This window comes from Euprymna scolopes, chromosome 6 (assembly GCF_053919585.1).
Source record: "Euprymna scolopes isolate OS-2025 chromosome 6, ASM5391958v1, whole genome shotgun sequence".
In the NCBI taxonomy this organism is placed as follows: Eukaryota; Metazoa; Mollusca; class Cephalopoda; order Sepiida; family Sepiolidae; genus Euprymna; species Euprymna scolopes.
In genome coordinates, this window is record NC_136487.1 from 174,400,352 (window position 1) to 174,418,559 (window position 18,208).

Below are 18,208 nucleotides of genomic sequence, written 5' to 3' on the forward strand. Positions count from 1 at the left end.
AGAAATTTTTTTTTTTTTATTGGTGAGGAGTGCAAGTATGATTGGCAGAAACGACGCGGTGGTTAGCGTGGCGATTAGTGTTCATTTAAAATTAGGAAAAGGGTGTATTCTCTCATGAACTGAAAAGCCGACGTTCCTGATAGACAAAATAAAAGGATATTATATGCTTGGAGCTATAACTTCTTACCTTCTTCGTCTTTTTCTTCCATGCCTGCCTGACAAAAAGTCACCAAAAATAGGAAAACAAATATCTTCATTTTCGTTCGGTTGGAGAAAAATATAATTGCGTTGCGTCAGTTGGAAATTCGATGTTAAAAGTGTTTCAAACGAACTCCCCAGTTTGTACTAGGACGAGCCTGTCTTGAGTTTTCGGACCCTTCGGCTATTTGAAGATGAAGGAGTGGATTTTTACTTTAAGAAAAGAAAATAATCATAAACTTTAGACAACAAAAACGAAACAATGTTTTAGTTTATGTTGTGATATTTGTTTCTTTGTATTTTGTTTTTGGTTTCTTTGTATTTTGTTTTTCGTTTCTTTGTGTTTTGTTTTTGGTTTCTTTGTATTTTGTTTTCCGTTTCTTTGTGTTTTGTTTTTGGTTTCTTTGTATTTTTTATGTGTCCTTTTGTTTTTGTCCGAATTAAAAGGGGTTCGTCCCTCACCTCTACTGCGACTCCTACCGTCGGCATTACTCACTGGAAATCTTTTTTGTTCTTGTTGCTGACAGGATTAGTGTTTACCTGGTGGTGATATAACAGGTGAAAATACCTTCAACAAAACCATAAGAATTGCGCCACCCATAATCCCTATTGTTGCAGCCTTTGTAATTGCTTGGTAGTTTCATCTTCACAATAAAAAAGGAGAAGGAGGCGGAAGGGGAACGGAGTGGGGAAATCAGTACACTGGGAACTATGCAAACAACTGCATCTTGAACACCCAGACAAATGGTACAATCACAAACCAGTAACAGTACTTGAAAGCAAAAACAAATAGCATTATACATGAACCTACGAAAAACTAAACGCATCCAACGAAGAGGACAAGATGTCAGGATAATTAACAAGAAAAAATCCTGCCAAATCGTAGATTGCATCGTTGAACATGTAAGAAGACGAAAAGCGAAACAAATACACAAAGCTGAAAGGGATATGAAGCATGAAGAAAGTCAAGATAACAATAACAATCGTATGGCACTAGGAATAATACTAAAAAGTTTGAAAAAAGAATGAGCGAAATATGAAGGGGAAGCTGAGAAGATACAATAGATAACAATAAAGAAAACTGGTGATATCTTAAACTCTCGAATGCGGAAGGAATTTTTGCCGAGCGAAAAATCAAGCCTTGATCCTCTTTAAAACAAATATAGAAAATAAACATAGAAAATAAATATATAAAAAAACATAGAAAAAACATAGAAAAGACATAGAAAATAAACATATAAAATAAATATAGAAAATAAATATAGAAAATAAATATAGAAAAAAGCAAAGAAAAAAACATAGAAAAAACATAGAAAAAACATAGAAAATAAATATATATAAAAACATAGAAAAAGCATAGAAAACAAATATAGAAAATAAATATAGAAAATAAATATAGAAAAAAAACAAAGAAAAAACATAGAAAAAACATAGAAAAACATAGAAAAAACATAGAAAAAACATAGAAAAAACATAGAAAAACAAAGAAAAAACATAGAAAAACATAGAAAAAACATAGAAAAAAACATAGAAAAAATATAGAAAATAAATATATATAAAAACATAGAAAAAGCATAGAAAACAAATATAGAAAATAAATATATAAAATAAATATATAAAAAAACATAGAAAAAACATAGAAAAAACATAGAAAAACATAGAAAATAAATATATAAAAAAAACATAGAAAAAGCATAGAAAATAAATATAGAAAACAGATCTAAAAATATTGAAATGGTGTAATGTTTATGTTCGAGTATCGTCTCTGAAATTGTTTAACGTTGTTTTTCAGAAAAGAAACTACCTCCTCCAAAAACAGAATTATTGCTCATTCATTATTCCTGTAGACTGCCCTAAACATCGATCGAAAATCAATCAATTATCTAAACTCTAATCTTTACGCTCAATGATTTTTAAGAGTCGATCGCAATGATCGAAATGGTCCATTTTTTTTTGTATTTTTATTTTTGTATTTTTATTTTTCGATGGAATTTGTCAAAAATTATAACTGAAAATATTGCAGCATTAAGATTTTTTTTAATTCAATTTAACATTATATAATCAATTCTTAATGCTGCAATATTTTAAGCTATAAATTTATCATATTTTTTACTAGAATATTATGTCTTTTTCTTTTCCAGTTTTAACAACTAGTCTTTTTACTTTTCTAAGTATAATCTTAGTCATATTAGCTGTAATGCCCACATTTTTCTATGTAATCCATGATTTTTCCAGGTTTGCATTGTCAACAATCCTTTAAAAAGTTAATACTAACTTCTTAAATTGACTAAATAAAAAAAATCAAATAAAAGACGTAATTAAGTAAATAAATAGTCAGCAGTCAGTTTTGGCCGGCGAGGCCAGGCGAAAGGTCGGTTAGCGATTGAGCACAGCGACGGTGAATTATCAACGACAGTACAGGTGAGCGACAGATCGGGACAGCGGTGAATTATTAGCGACAGTAGTAGCTGAATCGACGTAATCGTGACGACAGGGCGAACAATGCTGGTACGCAACGAATGGAAACATTGCAAGAAAGGAAACATATGAGATAATATATATATGCATATATATATATATATATATATATATATATATATAATGTTGCTTTCGAACATTTTCCCTACGTTAACATTTTTCCTTTTTTATATCTTCTTACGTCATCTTCCCCGCTATGATAACCAACAATCAACTAGAAAAAAAGGTCTTACTGTTTCTTCCTCTGAGAACTTTTGAAAACCAGTAATATTATTATAATGTTTGTTTTACTGAACGAAAATTGATTTTTTATATATATATATATATATATATATATATATATATATATATATATATATATATATATATATATATATATAGCTGAGAAGGTCACCTATGAACTGTTAAAATTGTTTGAAATTTGGTCGTAAAATGAGTGAGCGGTGAAGCTTTAAAGCACTTATAAATGAGTAAAACTAACACTAAACCGTATATTCAAACACTGCCGTGCTAGAATTATATATATATATATATATATATATATATATATATTATAAAGTTTTATGTATTAATTTTCAGTATTTAGTTCAAGAATGTTCAAAAAACACACACACATATATATATCTACTAGCAGGTCGCCCAGCGTTGACCGATCGTAAAATACACTAAAATATATTTTAATTTATGCGAATTTCGTATTTATTATTATATTGTACCCAATATATATCTATGATGATGGTTTCAAAAGTTTGGTTTCGGTGCCATCAGCTGGAATCGAAACTAAAACATTCAGCGCTCCAATCATAGTTGTTATTTAGCGCCTCAGAGTTCGTCGTTACCGTTGGAGCTATCACCAGGCAGATAAATAACGATTTAAAATTAAGCGATTTCAATGCTCTGAAGATATTAATTTACTTTTGCCATGATCAACTGTTTCGCTTTTCAATTTTCATCTCTTAGCAGTTATTGCTACATGTTAAAACCAAATCGAAAGTGTTCCCGAGGTCCTAAAGTCTTATACAGGGTGGCCGAAAAGTCCCAGGACACTCTATTTTTAATATTTTAATGCTGTTAAATATGATTGATTTTAATATTCTAATGTTGTTAAAACAATTTATTTCATTTATTTTTTCAGGTTATGACTGACATCAGTGTATTTATTGTTGAGGAGCGCTTAATTGCTGCTGTTTGGGTTCATGACCGCATCAGGAATGACATGACTATGGAAGATGTTCGAAGTGCTTTCACAGAAAGATTTGGAAAGCCCGCGCCATCAAGAAGTAATCTGTATCTGTGGGAGAAGAAAGTTTTTGAAACAGGTAGCGTTCTGGATCAGGCAAGAAGTGGCAGGCCTGAAACACGAAAGGAAACGTGTGCTGGTGTTCAAGAATCACTGCAACAGTCTCCCAAGAAATCCACCAGAAAACGTTCTGCTGAACTTGGAATACCAAGGGCTACCATGATGGATCATATGAAAAAGGACTTGGATGTCAAAGCTTATAAGCCCATGTCGGTAAATCAGTTGTCAGATGAAGATATGGATCGAAGAAAAGAATTCTGTGAGAAATTTTTAAAACGCTTTCCTGATGGTCCAAGAAATCACAGAAAGATAATATTCAGCGATGAATGCGCCATTTATAAAAGTTCTAAAAGTCGAAACATATATTTCTGGGCTAAAGAAAACCCCTTTTACAAAGAAGAAGTTGAAAATAATCCTCCACATGTCATGATTTGGGCTGCATTGACATCTGAACCTTTGATTGGTCCTTATTTCTTTGATGGCAATGTCAACCAGGAATCATATGCCAACATGATTAGAAACTGGTTCATTCCCAAGTTAATAGAACTTGGTATTAAGGATCGTGTATGGCTACAGCAAGATGGTGCACCCGCACATTATGCACTTCATGTGAGAGCGCTGCTAAATGCAGAGTTTCCTGATTGATGGATTGGGCGCGGATCAAATTCTTTTGCTTGGCCACCACGAAGCCCCGACTTGACCACTCCAGACAACTCATTATGGGGTTTAATTAAAGGTCAAGTTTCTGGTATTAGATACGAAACCATTGATTAGCTAAAACATGCGATTATTGCAGCTTTTGCTAGCGTATCAAGGAATTCTCTAAAAAAATTGGCACAGAGAACCTGGAGGCGAATGGAATTGTGCAAGAACAACGAGGGCCAACATACTGATCCCCTAGACCACTAAATTACTATAGTTGTTTTCTGCTTTGTTTCTAATAAAGTTCTCTTTTTTTGTTGAATATATATGTTTTCTGTGTGTTTCATTAAAAAAATACTGTGTTTTATTAAAAATACATGTATAGTGTCCTGGGACTTTTCGGCAACCCTAAGTTTCTAGTCTCTAGATCAAATATTCAGAGAGTAGTTTGGTAGAGATGTTTCGCACATACACAAACAATCACTATATATATATATATATATATATATATATATATAATGTTCGTATGCTAAAACGTTTTCATCTTAAATTTTATGTAATTATGCAGAATGTAGAAACTCTGCATAAAATAATGAAGCGTATTATTTTAATAAAACCAATCATCTAACAAGAAACCATAAAAAATGACTGCTCTTTTCTCAAAGGAATGTGTAAATTAGTTTAACTTCATGAAGTCGCTTGCATATCCATTACTGAATATATAAAAAGATTGTTTTAATAATATTTTGATTAAAAAAGTAGGTTTTTATAATATCAATGTCAGAGCGAGAAAAACTCAACTTTATAGATAGAAATATATAAACGTAATCGTCTGAAATCACAACCTTGAGAACAATGGGTAATACAGGGTGTTTTAAAAGTCTTGGACACATTTGACTTTGAATATCTCGAGAACTATTAAGGATATAAAAACGCATCTGGTATATTCAGAAAGCTCCATTTTTTTTTATGGAATATTCGAAGATGTTCAATGTGAACACCATTGGTTCGTCTACACACATCAAGTCGATATTCCAATTCTTGCCAAACTGTTATTCGGGCCTTCACTTCATCCACGTCTCTTGGAATGGCGGCATGAATTAACCATGCCATCTCACTATGGACTGTCTCTCTGGTGGCTGTTTTCCGAATTTTCTGCGAAACGCAAGTATCCATAATTCAGTTTTTGCAAAATCAGCACAAAAAAAGACGCGTTTTCTGGTTGAGTGGATGCCATTACTGGATCTGAAAAGAAATGAAACAATGAATAGCAGATGAATAGTTAAGCAGATATGAGGACTTGAAATGTGTCCAAGACTTTAAGAACACCTTGTATAGCTAACCATTATAATGCAGGGGGAAATATGTGAATTACATCCAGTCGTTCAGAATACTGCAGATATATGATCAGCTCAATAGAAAGGTGTGATAGGTCATCTAGAGCTAAATGAGATTAAATGGGAGTTAAATGAAATTAAAAAAATTAATATAAGATTATGCATGTTTAGAGTTACCAAAACAATCACAAGAATTGAATATGTGTGCATGTGTGTATATATGTGTGCATGTGTGTATATGTGTGTATATATGTGTGTATGTGTGTATATATGTGTGCATGTGTGTATATGTGTGTATATATGTGTGTATGTGTGTATATATGTGTGCATGTGTTTATATGTGTGTATATGTGTGTACATATATGTGTGTATGAGTTTATATGTGTGTATATATGTATGTGTGTATATGTGTGTATGCGTGTGTATGTACATATATGTGTATGTATGAGTTTATATGTGTGTATGTGTGTATATATGTATGTGTGTATATGTGTGTTTGTATGTATATATATGTATGTATATATATGCGTGTGTGTGTGTGTGTGTGTGTGTGTGTGTGTGTGTGTGTGTGTGTGTGTGTGTGTGTGTGTGTGTGTGTGTGTGTGTGTGTGCCCGGACGTCTGCCACAATTATAGCTCGACCGGCACAGTAAATTCCGGTTACGATTAACTAACCCTAACCCAAATGTCTGGCTATGATCGCTGATGATATTCATAACAGAGATCAATACGTCCGTATATAATCATTTCAACTTTGGCTTCGATCTCCAAAGACATTATGATGATTCTCCATATAGTTATTGAGCAGAGCCATGGTCATAAGTGATTGTTTCCAAAAGAAATAGTTTTTCGCGAATATCAATGAATAATTTTAGGAAAAAACATGGCGACGTTGATGTGCTCAATAAATCAAAACTTTGACTACAATATAAAGTTACTATCGAATTTCTTTTCAGATAAAAATATTTGTTCGAAAAAATACCACTGTGTGATTTTTTTTATTAGAAAGTTTGTTACGCACAAGTCTGGAAAAATCTTTTCTTATTTCACGCACTTGTCAACTCCTAACTTCCAACTTACTTACAATTGCGTGGATAAAAAACAAACTTTTTATTAAAATTGATAATCGAGATAAGTTATCGGACCGGGAGTTTTTCCCTCTCTCTCTCTCTCTCTCTCTCTCTCTCTATCCCCCTCTCTCTCTCTTTCTCTCTCTCTATCTCACTCTATTTCTTTCTCACGCACACATACACACACACTGCATTGTCATAGCCCTCAACCACAGTCCTTTCATATATAATATATATATTATATATAAATGTCTGTTTGTCTCTCGATATTTTCAAACTCTGTCTCCTCCGAAACTAAAAGTCATAGAGCGGCACTAGAGGGCTTCAAATGATTGGATTTTTTTTTACTGGCCGTTTTTATGGGTTTTTAGAAGCTTAAAATTGTTTTTAAGATTGTTTATAAAATAAGTCAAAATGAAAAAACTGTTAAAATTTTTTGTACATTCATCTTAGTTTATTTCTAATTTTTAATCGGATTATATGCGTGTCACGTTGGTACAGTGGTAACGTCACCAGCTTTGAATGCTACAGTTTCGATTCTAGCTGATGGCACCTAAATGCTAATTTTTAGTTTTGAAATCACGACTCTATTATAATATATACGAAATTTGAACAAATTAAAATATCATATTTTAAATAACGCCCGGGCAAAGCCGTGCCCCCCTCACATATATATATATATATATATATATATATATATATATATATATATATATATATATATATATATATAACTACTTCATTTACTCACATAAAATTAATATCCGAAAGTATAGATTTATGTGTAAACTTTAAGTATTTACTTCAAAAGTGCTCAATACGTAGGTAGAGCTAGTTAGTAATTTATAAAATATATATGGCGATTAAGCTACACTGGTAGCCGGTAGTCGAATGGAAAATAAGATAAGCTACCACGTGTAGACATTTAGACGACACATGTAAATTATGCCTTCATGAAAAATTTGCTATCCTGTACTTTAAAGAACCCCAAAATCTATTAAACTGTAGAAGAGAAATAGCAAATAACTGTGTTCACAAAATAAAACTTACTCTAGGATAGCGATACAAAACAGCTTTAAAACTAACAAAAACAATAGAAAATAAACAAATAAATAAATTAAATAAACATGAATATACATAAACGATCACACATATATATATATGTATGTATATGTGCATATATGTATGTACACATATGTATATTTATATATGTATAAAAAAAATAAAAAAGGAGGAAAACGTCTGCCTTAAACCACTAACCTAGTTCTAAAACAGATCCTTTGTTCGATAAAATGCATGTTCATTGGCTGATAGGAAGGGGCGCGGTGGATACTAGAAAGCTGATTGGCTAACTAAAATCCTCAACAGAAGAGGGCCCTATAAAAACGAGAAACAACCACAGAATTCGCGCATAAGCCTGACGAATCCTAAAGTGGATGAAACGCCGAATATTCAGTGTAGCTTAATCGCCATATATATTTTATAAATTACTATATATATATATATATATATATATATATATATATATATATACACGTATATATATATATATATATAGAGAGAGAGAGAGAGAGAGAGAGAGACAGACAGAGATAGAGGGGGAGAGGGAAGACAATTTAAGACTGTAAATTATTCTTTACAAGAATTTAGTGTTCGACTGGATACTCAGATAATAAATATTAAAATTTCCTTAAACCGCGGAATTTCAAAGAAATGCGTTCTTCTCGTAGGAGGAAAAATATTAACAAATGAATATTATAGCGAAGATTTGAATTTGCTGATACTAGCGTAACTTGAAAAGGAGCATTATATGAAAACTAGTCATATATGCACACAACGTTTTAGGGCAAAATGTTCATGAAATGGGGAAAAGAAACGAAAAATGAAAAAGTAAAAAAGTAAATTAAAAATTAAAAATCCAGTTTAAAGGATATGGAGAGGTTAGATATTTCCAAGACGAAATGCTTATATAAGTTAACAAATAGATCCAAATGCAAAATGTGCGTAATCCAAGTCAGTAGAAATATCCCATTTTACAAGCAGTCGAAGAAAAAAGATTATTTCGAATCGTTAAAGTTTTTTATCACTTAGAGATCACGAAACGGGCGTAATTAATACTTCTCTGGCCAATTAAAAATTAGTAATACTTTCGTCTGTATCCTTTTATCTGAATTTTTAATCTTTAATTTTAAATTTACCTTTTTCATTTGCATAAGCGCATAATAATATAAGAACACAGAAAAATAAACAAAACAGGCGTTTTGTTTATTTTTCTCTGTTCTTATATTATTATGAATTGACCATGTAGAGAATGATAATTATTGCCGGTGGATAGAACCCAGTTGCAAAGCAACCTTTGACACTGCAGCTTGGTATTCAACCCCTAGGCAACCATCAATTAACATGGAAAAGAATAGAATTCAAATTATGTTGGTCCTGGATATGACCTTAAACTATATCCGATGGTGAAGCCCCAGCTTGTGGGCTTTGGGGAGTGTAAAGCCACCCTTTAATTGCCATTGCTCCCAGGTTCACTCTCACCCAGAGTGGTAGTACCTGTTAGGGTCCTAACTATGGGTTAAGTAGAAACTGACATGAAAAAAAAACAGATATACTCTATTAAAAAATGTTCTTTAAAATCACTGGATTCGGCATTAAAAAATCTGAAAAGGACTGATATGCCGTAAAACAAAAGCAACCAACCAATCAAATTATGTATTATGTCAAACAAAAACAACCAATCAAATTTATGTATTATGTCAAATCGGCAGCCATATTGCTTAGTCGGGTAGTATTCAAAATTGGCGACCAGAACATCACATAACGCTTAGATTTATTTATTAGAAGTTATTCATTTAAAATATATAAGTATTAAACTTTTAAATAGATTCTCGGAGTTAAATTATAAAATTCCAAGGGAAAATATATGCCTACATAATAATTCAAAAAGAGACGTTCCAACATATGTCCATCAATTGCGTTCGATCTTATTCATATCTCAATGAATGCGTTAGTTATAATATCAATCTGAAAATCTGAAAACATTGCTACGGGCAACAAATTCGGACATGTTAGGTGTTTTACATTTTTGTTCAGCGATACAAATTATTATTAAAAGAAAATGAGGAGAACACATTTAGTTGAAAAATCATATGCATAACGCGGATTACTGTTACTACCATCGCAACACAGTAAATCTGAGCGTGTGAGAAAATATTAGCAGCAGCGAAGGATAGCTGGCTTGCGAAGAGATTAGAACCAGCAGCAGCCGAAAAATACGCGTATATGCAAATTAGAAAGTGTGCGCGAATTGGTGCGATAAGAAAAAGAGAAAAAGTGCATCACGTGCTTGGGAGAGAAATAAAGTTGACGTCGAAGAAAATGGACGTGTAAAGTCGATGACGAGAATGGGCCGGCTGTGGCTGGCATGTGGTCGGAGGAAGAAGAAAAGTGTACATCGAACGAGATGGACGATGGCGAGAGTCTTTTAAGTTTTTGTCGAGACGGAAGAATAACGATAAAAAAAAATTTTTGTTAAAAAAGAAAAAATGCTGACCCGGATTTTTATTTATTTCTTTGGGCCGTCTTGCATAAATCGAACATCAGTTTGTGTTTGGCATAAGAGATTCAAAGAAGGCAAGGAGTCTGTGAGGGATGACGAGAGGTGTGGGAGGAGTAAAGAAGTCAGAATATCAAAGTTGTTTAGCCAAATAAAAAATTTCATGTATAAGGACCGTCGTGTGTCTATACAGACAATAAATGCACAGTTTGATGTCACCGAGTGAACTGTACACATAATTATTCACGAGGAACTGAAGATGCCGAAGATTTGCGCGAATTTTGTTCCAATGGGGTTGGTTGATTGGTTGTTTTTGTTTTACGGCATATCAATCCTTTTTAGGTTATTTAATGCAGAATCCAGTGATTTTGAAGAAAAATTTTTTCAAGCCGGTTTCTATTTAACCCATAGTTGGGACCCTAACAGATACTACCACTCCGGGTCAGAGTGGACCTGGGGGCAATGTCAATTAAGGGGTGGCTTCACACTCCCCAAAACCTGCAAGCTGGGGCCTCACCATCGGATATAATTTAAGGTCATATCCAGGACCTCCAATGGGGTTCCATCCTTACCACATACTATTTGACCAAGATAGTTCCTCACCCTTCCAGATCTTGCTTCTTGTGATTTTTGCTTATTTCCTGAGCTCAAGGAAAACCTTAGAGGCTGCCGTTATGAGACAATTGAGGATATGAAACCTTCCAGAAGTTGTCGGAACGATACAACAAGTGCATTGCAGCCGGAGGAGATTACTTCGAATGGGACTAGAGTTTCATGTGTACTATCAATAAAAGTGCCTATACGAAAAAAAGTCTGGAAACTTATTGAAGGCACCTCGTAAAACATTTTCATGAAACCGGACCAATTAAATATTTTTGTTTCTTTCTGAGCAACATCTGCATTTACAGGTGATTGTTTTCTGGGGGGTTTTTTGTTTCGTTTTTTTGTTTTGTTTTGTTTTTTTTCTTCCAGCATGACAATCAAGTTTGATTTAGAGACGTTCATAAACCTGGAAACCTGAACGCGCAATCAACTACAGTTAATTTAACCAGGGTTTCCCAAACTTCAAGACCTCATGAAGCCCCAGAGGAGGGCAAAGTTTTTTACAAGGTACTCACAAGATAAGTAGAACCCCAGGAAACGGTGGCCCGAGGATACGTTTTTCTCATGTGAAATACGATGTTTTCCGGTCCCTGGTTACTACATTTACCCCGCCTTACGGTGTTATTTAAAATGTTATTTGATTATATACATGTGTATTATATAATGTACTGTATTTTGTTACTAATTTGTAATGCTGTATCCTGGGGTTCCACTGTCTTTCAATCGACAAAAGAAAATTATATTTTTACTTACAGATGAAAGAACTATTTTGGACATAAACCTGGCAGAGCAAACGTAAATTATAACACAAACTTAGGCTTGAGAGACATAAAATGCATTTTTAAAGAATGAGAATTTTAAACACAAATGTTGTACGCACTTTTCAAAGCTGCTGTAATAATTAACCGTATTTGCTTTTATATTAATAAATATTAAACAAAATTTAAGTGTGACGGTTCGACCGAGCGAGCGAATAACCAACGAAATTAAAGCCTTCCGTAGGACGCATCTAAAGAAATTCACCCAAAAGACAGAAATAAAAAAGAAGTGTCTTTCGTTCTGCTGTAAAAACGGCACCTGTTTTGAACAAACATCAAATATCGTCCTTTATCTTTGACATCATTTACGTGGTATCAGGCAATCTCTCTCTCTCTCTCTCTCTCTCTCTCTCTCTCTCTCTCTCTCTCTCTCTCTCTCTCTCAACATATATATATATATATATATATATATATATATATATATATATATATATATATTGAGCGAGGAAGAGAAAAAGCAGATGTTTCTCATTCCGTAAGAAATGAAAAAAGTACCCACCCTCACCCTAGCCCTCTATTGACATATGACCTTTCTTCAACACCCCCCTATCCCGATCCCAAACGAGCGTATATATAAACTTCTAAATCTACATTTCAATTAAGCATTCAACTTTTGCCAATTGCTTGCAATTCTTTCATGTAAGTATGTTTTTCGGGTTTTTCAGATAAGATCAAAGCAAAAAAAATGTTTCACTTTTTAATATACTTTTCCACATCTGTATAGATTCCATCGACAGATATGAACCAACCTCGAACCAATGTTTTACTCATAACTTTCTTTCACAATTCCCATAAATAATATGTGATGTTTGTTAGAGTGTATGAAGCTGTTTTTTTGTTTTTGTTTTGTTTTTTGTTTTTTGTTTTTGTTTTTTTTGTTTTTTTTTTGTTTTTGTTTTTTGTTTGTTTGTTTTTCAAGATTCGTGCTTGCGTATGTAATACTGTTATTAAATGAAGCGCTTCATTCTTTGTAATTTTTCGGTATCTGTCGCATGGTTCCTTGGTTTTGGTTGAGCCATTTTGAACGACGTTTGCGACTTCAAATATTTCCAAAAAAAACACACAAGAAAGAAAATCTCAACAAAGCAAGATAAAAATAAGGGGGTAACAATTAGAGCTATTTCCTTTTTAGCGTTCGTAGAAATCATTTTGCGATTTTGTTAGATAGTAAATGAATGATAGGAATATTTCCCTTCGAACCCTGCGATCGGTGATACAGTTATAAATAACCACGCTGATGAATCTTGATTAAGTTCAAACAAATAAACATGTGGATATTCAAAAATAATTATAATAAAATTATTTAAAAGCTTCCATCGAAGTTAGAGCACTATATATGAAAAATATAAGAAGCATCTAACTAAAACAATATTGCAAAATTCACTTCCTTTCTGTGGTTTCTAGTTTTGGTAGGGCCATTTTGGACGACGATAGCGTCTTTGAGTATTGCTAAGAACCCTAACACCAACGTTGAATATTAATTGCATATAAAAGTTATATCTTAGTAAAGGAAGAAAATGATGGGAAAAAAATATATATATATATAATTTTCAGAATGTAACAGATTATATAATTCAGTCAAATAATGTCGCAACTTACAAGAGCCATGACAGCCAACAAACCGGAAGTCCAAAACTCAAGTTTTACCCTCATTTGGGCTCATCAGATACACATATCCGCTTAGGGTTTCGAATCCCGAGTTTGGATATGTCTAACTGATGAGCCCTAATGAGGGCGAAACTCGAGTTTTGAACTTCCAATTTGTTGGCTGTCATGACTCTTGTGAGATGTGACGTTGCTTGACTGTGGATATATATATATATATATATATATATATATATATATATATATATATATATATATATATACAGAGAGAGAGAATAAATGACAAAAAGCTATATCCCGAAATTCATGATGTTGAGCATCTTATAATTTATTCCTTCAATTTAGTTGACTTATACAATTCTTGACATTATCTGTTTTGTAGCGCAAAATCAATCACTTAATTATTATATCAATCAGTGAATCTATTATGCCCTTAACTCATCAGAAGAAATAGCAACAATCAATCCGTCAAAAGGAATTAAAATGTGATTTGACATGGTAAAAATTGGAAAATTGAAAGAGAGGCTGCAGATACCTTTATATTTTTCCATTACGCCATATTGAATTGCTCTGTAATTACATTGAGCGTCTTATATGAATATTGATATATAATAAGAAAATATATTTCTACAGAAATATACATATATATATAAAGAGAGAGGGGGTTATGCATATAAAAAAAGAAATAAATGAAAACTTGGAAGAATAAAAGTGTCACCAGTTTGCAAGTGTTATCTAAAACATAAACATATCTTTATAAATTGTGAAATAAACGAAATTTTAGAATAAATTTTTTTTTTTACAAAAGATGAGAATATAAAAGTTATTTTCTGTTATTTATACAAATACGTGTTTAAAGTTGATTTAATTATGACTTAGAATTGTGTAGGTCAGTATGGGTATTGTGTGAATATGCGTGTGTAAGTAATATATGTATGTAAGTATTTGGCAGCGTGGTATTGTGTGTGCATGGATTTATCTTGTTCTTGTTAGTGCATGTGTGTGAGTTTATGATAACTGATATTGTGTCACGTGACCATTACGCTTGAACCATGTTCGTTACAATTCAAACCTCTCTTAGACCCACACACCATCTGGCACCATCAAAAAGGAATAAGCAAACAAAAATAAATAAATCCGACTCGGCTTTTCTTTTTTATTAGCACAAGTCGTTTATTATGATTTTCTTTCTCTCCATCTTGACGCCAGCTTAAAAGTATCCCGTTGCGACTGCGGGGCCACAAGTCTACCTCACCTGGGAGTTTCTCTTTCTGCTCCACTACACGCCGGCCGTAGACAGCCATTTCTTGTCTTTAACTTTACATCTTTTTTCAACTACACTTTTTCTTCTCTCACAACGCCGTATCCTTTTGTTCCTTTTCTTCTCACGCATATTTTCTAATTTGCATATGTGCTTTTTCCGGCTACTGCTGCTAATATCGTCGACAGCCAGCTATCTTAGAGCTCCTGCTGATATATTCCCACGCGCTTTGCTACACTTGAGTAATGGAGCCTTTTCTTTTTGTCACTTGCCTCCGCATCCCTTGTACAAAAATACGAAGGAGGGGGTGTTTAGATCCTTCGGTATTGCAACCAGCTTAAGAATGGGTTGAAACGATTTGCATTTGTTGAAAATAATTGGGTTAACACGTTCCTGTGAAAACTTACTTGCTTAGTTAGGAAGATAGAGAATCTAAACGAAAGGGAGAACGGAAGAATGTAAGCAATTAAAAATATTCGTTTTTTTTATATAGGGAGTTGAGCAGCAAGATATCTGTTTATATTACATTTGAACTTCTGCATGTCAGTACAGTCAGGGAAGTAAGAACCCAGGCAGGAATTCCGAAGTCTAGTGTTCTAGGGAATAACCTATTAGAGTATAAGGCTTTCTTTTATCTAGGGATGTCTGCCGTGTAGGGGTAGGATTAAATAATAGCCTATGATTTCAAAATATCAGTTACTTCCTTTGTTTAGGTCACATTTCAAAAGGGTTTTACTAAAAATGTACGACTAAAATTATGCCCGAAAAGTAATAAAGTAAAAAAATATTAATGAAAATTGCAATATTATAAAATGCACGTTATGCATTTTATAATATTGCCTTTTCACCCCAAACAAGGCACAGTGCCTCTTTCATCTAGGGGAACTTGTATCTGGGACATAATTTGCTGAGATACTATGTAGGGAGTTGTGAAGCAAGATGTCTATTCACATTACACTTGAACTTCTGATTGTAAGTACAGTCAGGGAAACAGGAACCCGAAAGGGAATTCCAAAGTCTACTAGTTCTAGGGAAGAAACTATTTGAGTAGAAGGTTTTCTGTCATCTGGGGATCTCTGTTGTGTAGGGGTGGGACTCTGCTGTTTGTTGGGTTTATCGGGGGTATTGTCATAGAGGGTGCACAAAGACTTGTAGTTCGTTGGAACACCTACTATTAAAATACTTGTAAAACAGGCGGAGGAATGCAACATTTCGTCGATGGGACAGAGATTGAAACCTATCTGACAGTTCGAGACCTATTAGGTAGGCCACTCTCTTTTGAGCTCTGTTCATGAGTGAGAGACAAGTAGCAGATGTACTAGCTCAAATGTGACAATACTTTTAGCGTCCGTAGAAATCAGTCGACACATATTGAGCCCCGTTGGAATCAGTCGACACATATTGAGCCCCGTTGTAAAATAAATAGTTACATGTGATAACATTGTTACGCAAATATGTGTGTCTATCGACAAATATTGCTATATATAATATTTTGTTCGGAAAAAAAATCCAATTGGAATATGGATTAATAATTGCTGCCAGACATTCTATTTTATATCACCTTTTCTTCGTGTGCCGAAGAAACATGAATTCATAATTTTAGTTGTACAGTCGTCCCTGACTACTGATAGTGAATTTTGGCGTTAGAAACGTCTTAGAAAAATGCTCAGAGCAGCACTAATAATTAATATACATGTAGTTAAATTACCGAATAAAAATGATGGATAAAAATATGAATGTTCTGAATGGGTCAGCAGTAAGCAAGTACTAACTTAACACTATGAATTCTCATTCCTGCAAATGTGATGCTTAATCAAAGTAGGAGAGAATAGGAAACTAAGTGATGCACCAGAAATTGAACAATTTACGACTTAAAATTAAAGCGCCTTCTTTAATTATCGATGTAGTTTTCCTATTTACTCAACTTGCCAAAAAAGCTGGAGATGACCCAAGGTCAAGCTAATCTGGAGAGTGGCCGTCATTAAACATTATTTAGATTATTCGGACATTTTTTCTTATCTTGACACATTCTTCAGGTGTATTTTGTTGAACTCGGGAATCTTTCGTTCGAACTTAGGAATGTGCACGGAATTTCGAACGGAACCCCTTTTGTTTTTAGATGCACGGGAGCATGCGACCCCTGGATCTAAAAATAAAATTCGCATTAAGGCTCCTAAAATTCATACTAGAATTGTCTGGAAGGATTCGTGGGGTAGTGGATAAATGTACTTATTTCTTTTACTCTTCTTGGGGCTTCTTGTTACTCAATGCGAGCGAAACTCAAAATACAATTATAAATTACTTAAGACTTCTACCTGGTCATGGCTGTCGGAACATAGCATGCTACCCCCCGTGTATTGAAAAAAGGGCACTTTTCGAAATTCCGTGCAGATTTCGAGTTTCCCCGACAAGATACACGTGAAGAAGTTCGAAGGTTACAACGACTGCAATGATGTGAGAACAACAGTAAACATGAGAACAGTAGTCCGAATGATGCAAATAATACGAACTATCAATCCTCATCTCAAAAATTCATAAACATAATTAAAAAGGCAGTAATGGTTGGTTTAATGAACATCTCATCATTAAAAATTCATTGGTAAAAGATAACAAGCGAGCACTACATGAGTGTAATAATAAGTGTTCGTCCATTCAGTCTGTTAGATGAAGATCAGCGTGACGTCATAAGGAGAGATACTATTTTAAAAGTCTACAAATAATGTAAAGGGGGTTGTGTTTGAAGACTATATCAATGCGGTTCGTAGGAAACACCGTGGACACGAGTTAGTATATAAAAGAACTAGCGGGGGGACGCCTGGCTTTGCCCGGGCGTAAAATACGCTTAAATATGATATTTTAATTTGTCCAGATTTCGTATACAATAGAACCCCAGGATACTGCATTAAAATCAGGAACAAAATACAGGACAGTATATAATACACATGTATATAATCAAATAACATTATAAATAACACCGTAGGGCGGGGAAACTATCGTAACCAGAGGACGGAAAAGCATTGTATTCTACATCGTAACCTGAAAACCGTATCCTAGGGTCACCGTATCCCGGGGTTTTACTAAATATTATTATAGAGTCGTGATTTCAAAAGTTAAAATAAACATTTAGATGTCATCAGCTAGACTCGAAACCGAAACTGTAGCATTCAAAGCTGGTGACGTTACCACTGTACCAACGTGACACGCATATAAAGTGATTTAAAATTAAAAAAATAAACTAAGATGAATGTAGAAAATGCATAACAATTTTTTTTTTCAATTTTAACCTATTTTTGACCCACTTAAAAATGATTTTAACCTATTTTTGACCCACTTAAAAA

The 18,208-nt window shown here is 33.6% G+C and overlaps 2 protein-coding genes across 2 annotated transcripts in view; one reads left to right on the forward strand and one right to left on the reverse strand.

Annotated features, from left to right (window-relative positions):
• LOC145278357 (uncharacterized) overlaps positions 1-423 on the reverse strand; it is a 72,078-nt gene extending 71,655 nt beyond the window's left edge. The window contains exon 1 of the mRNA XM_080130648.1: positions 188-423. Within this exon, the coding sequence (XP_079986774.1) occupies positions 188-257 (70 nt within the window). The 5' untranslated portion in view covers positions 258-423. The remainder of the gene's footprint in view (positions 1-187) is intronic.
• A 12,095-nt stretch (positions 424-12,518) lies between these two features.
• LOC145278358 (uncharacterized) overlaps positions 12,519-18,208 on the forward strand; it is a 34,772-nt gene continuing 29,082 nt past the window's right edge. Inside the window, exon 1 of the mRNA XM_080130650.1 lies at positions 12,519-12,643. The gene's annotated coding sequence lies outside the window, so the exon portion shown is untranslated. The remainder of the gene's footprint in view (positions 12,644-18,208) is intronic.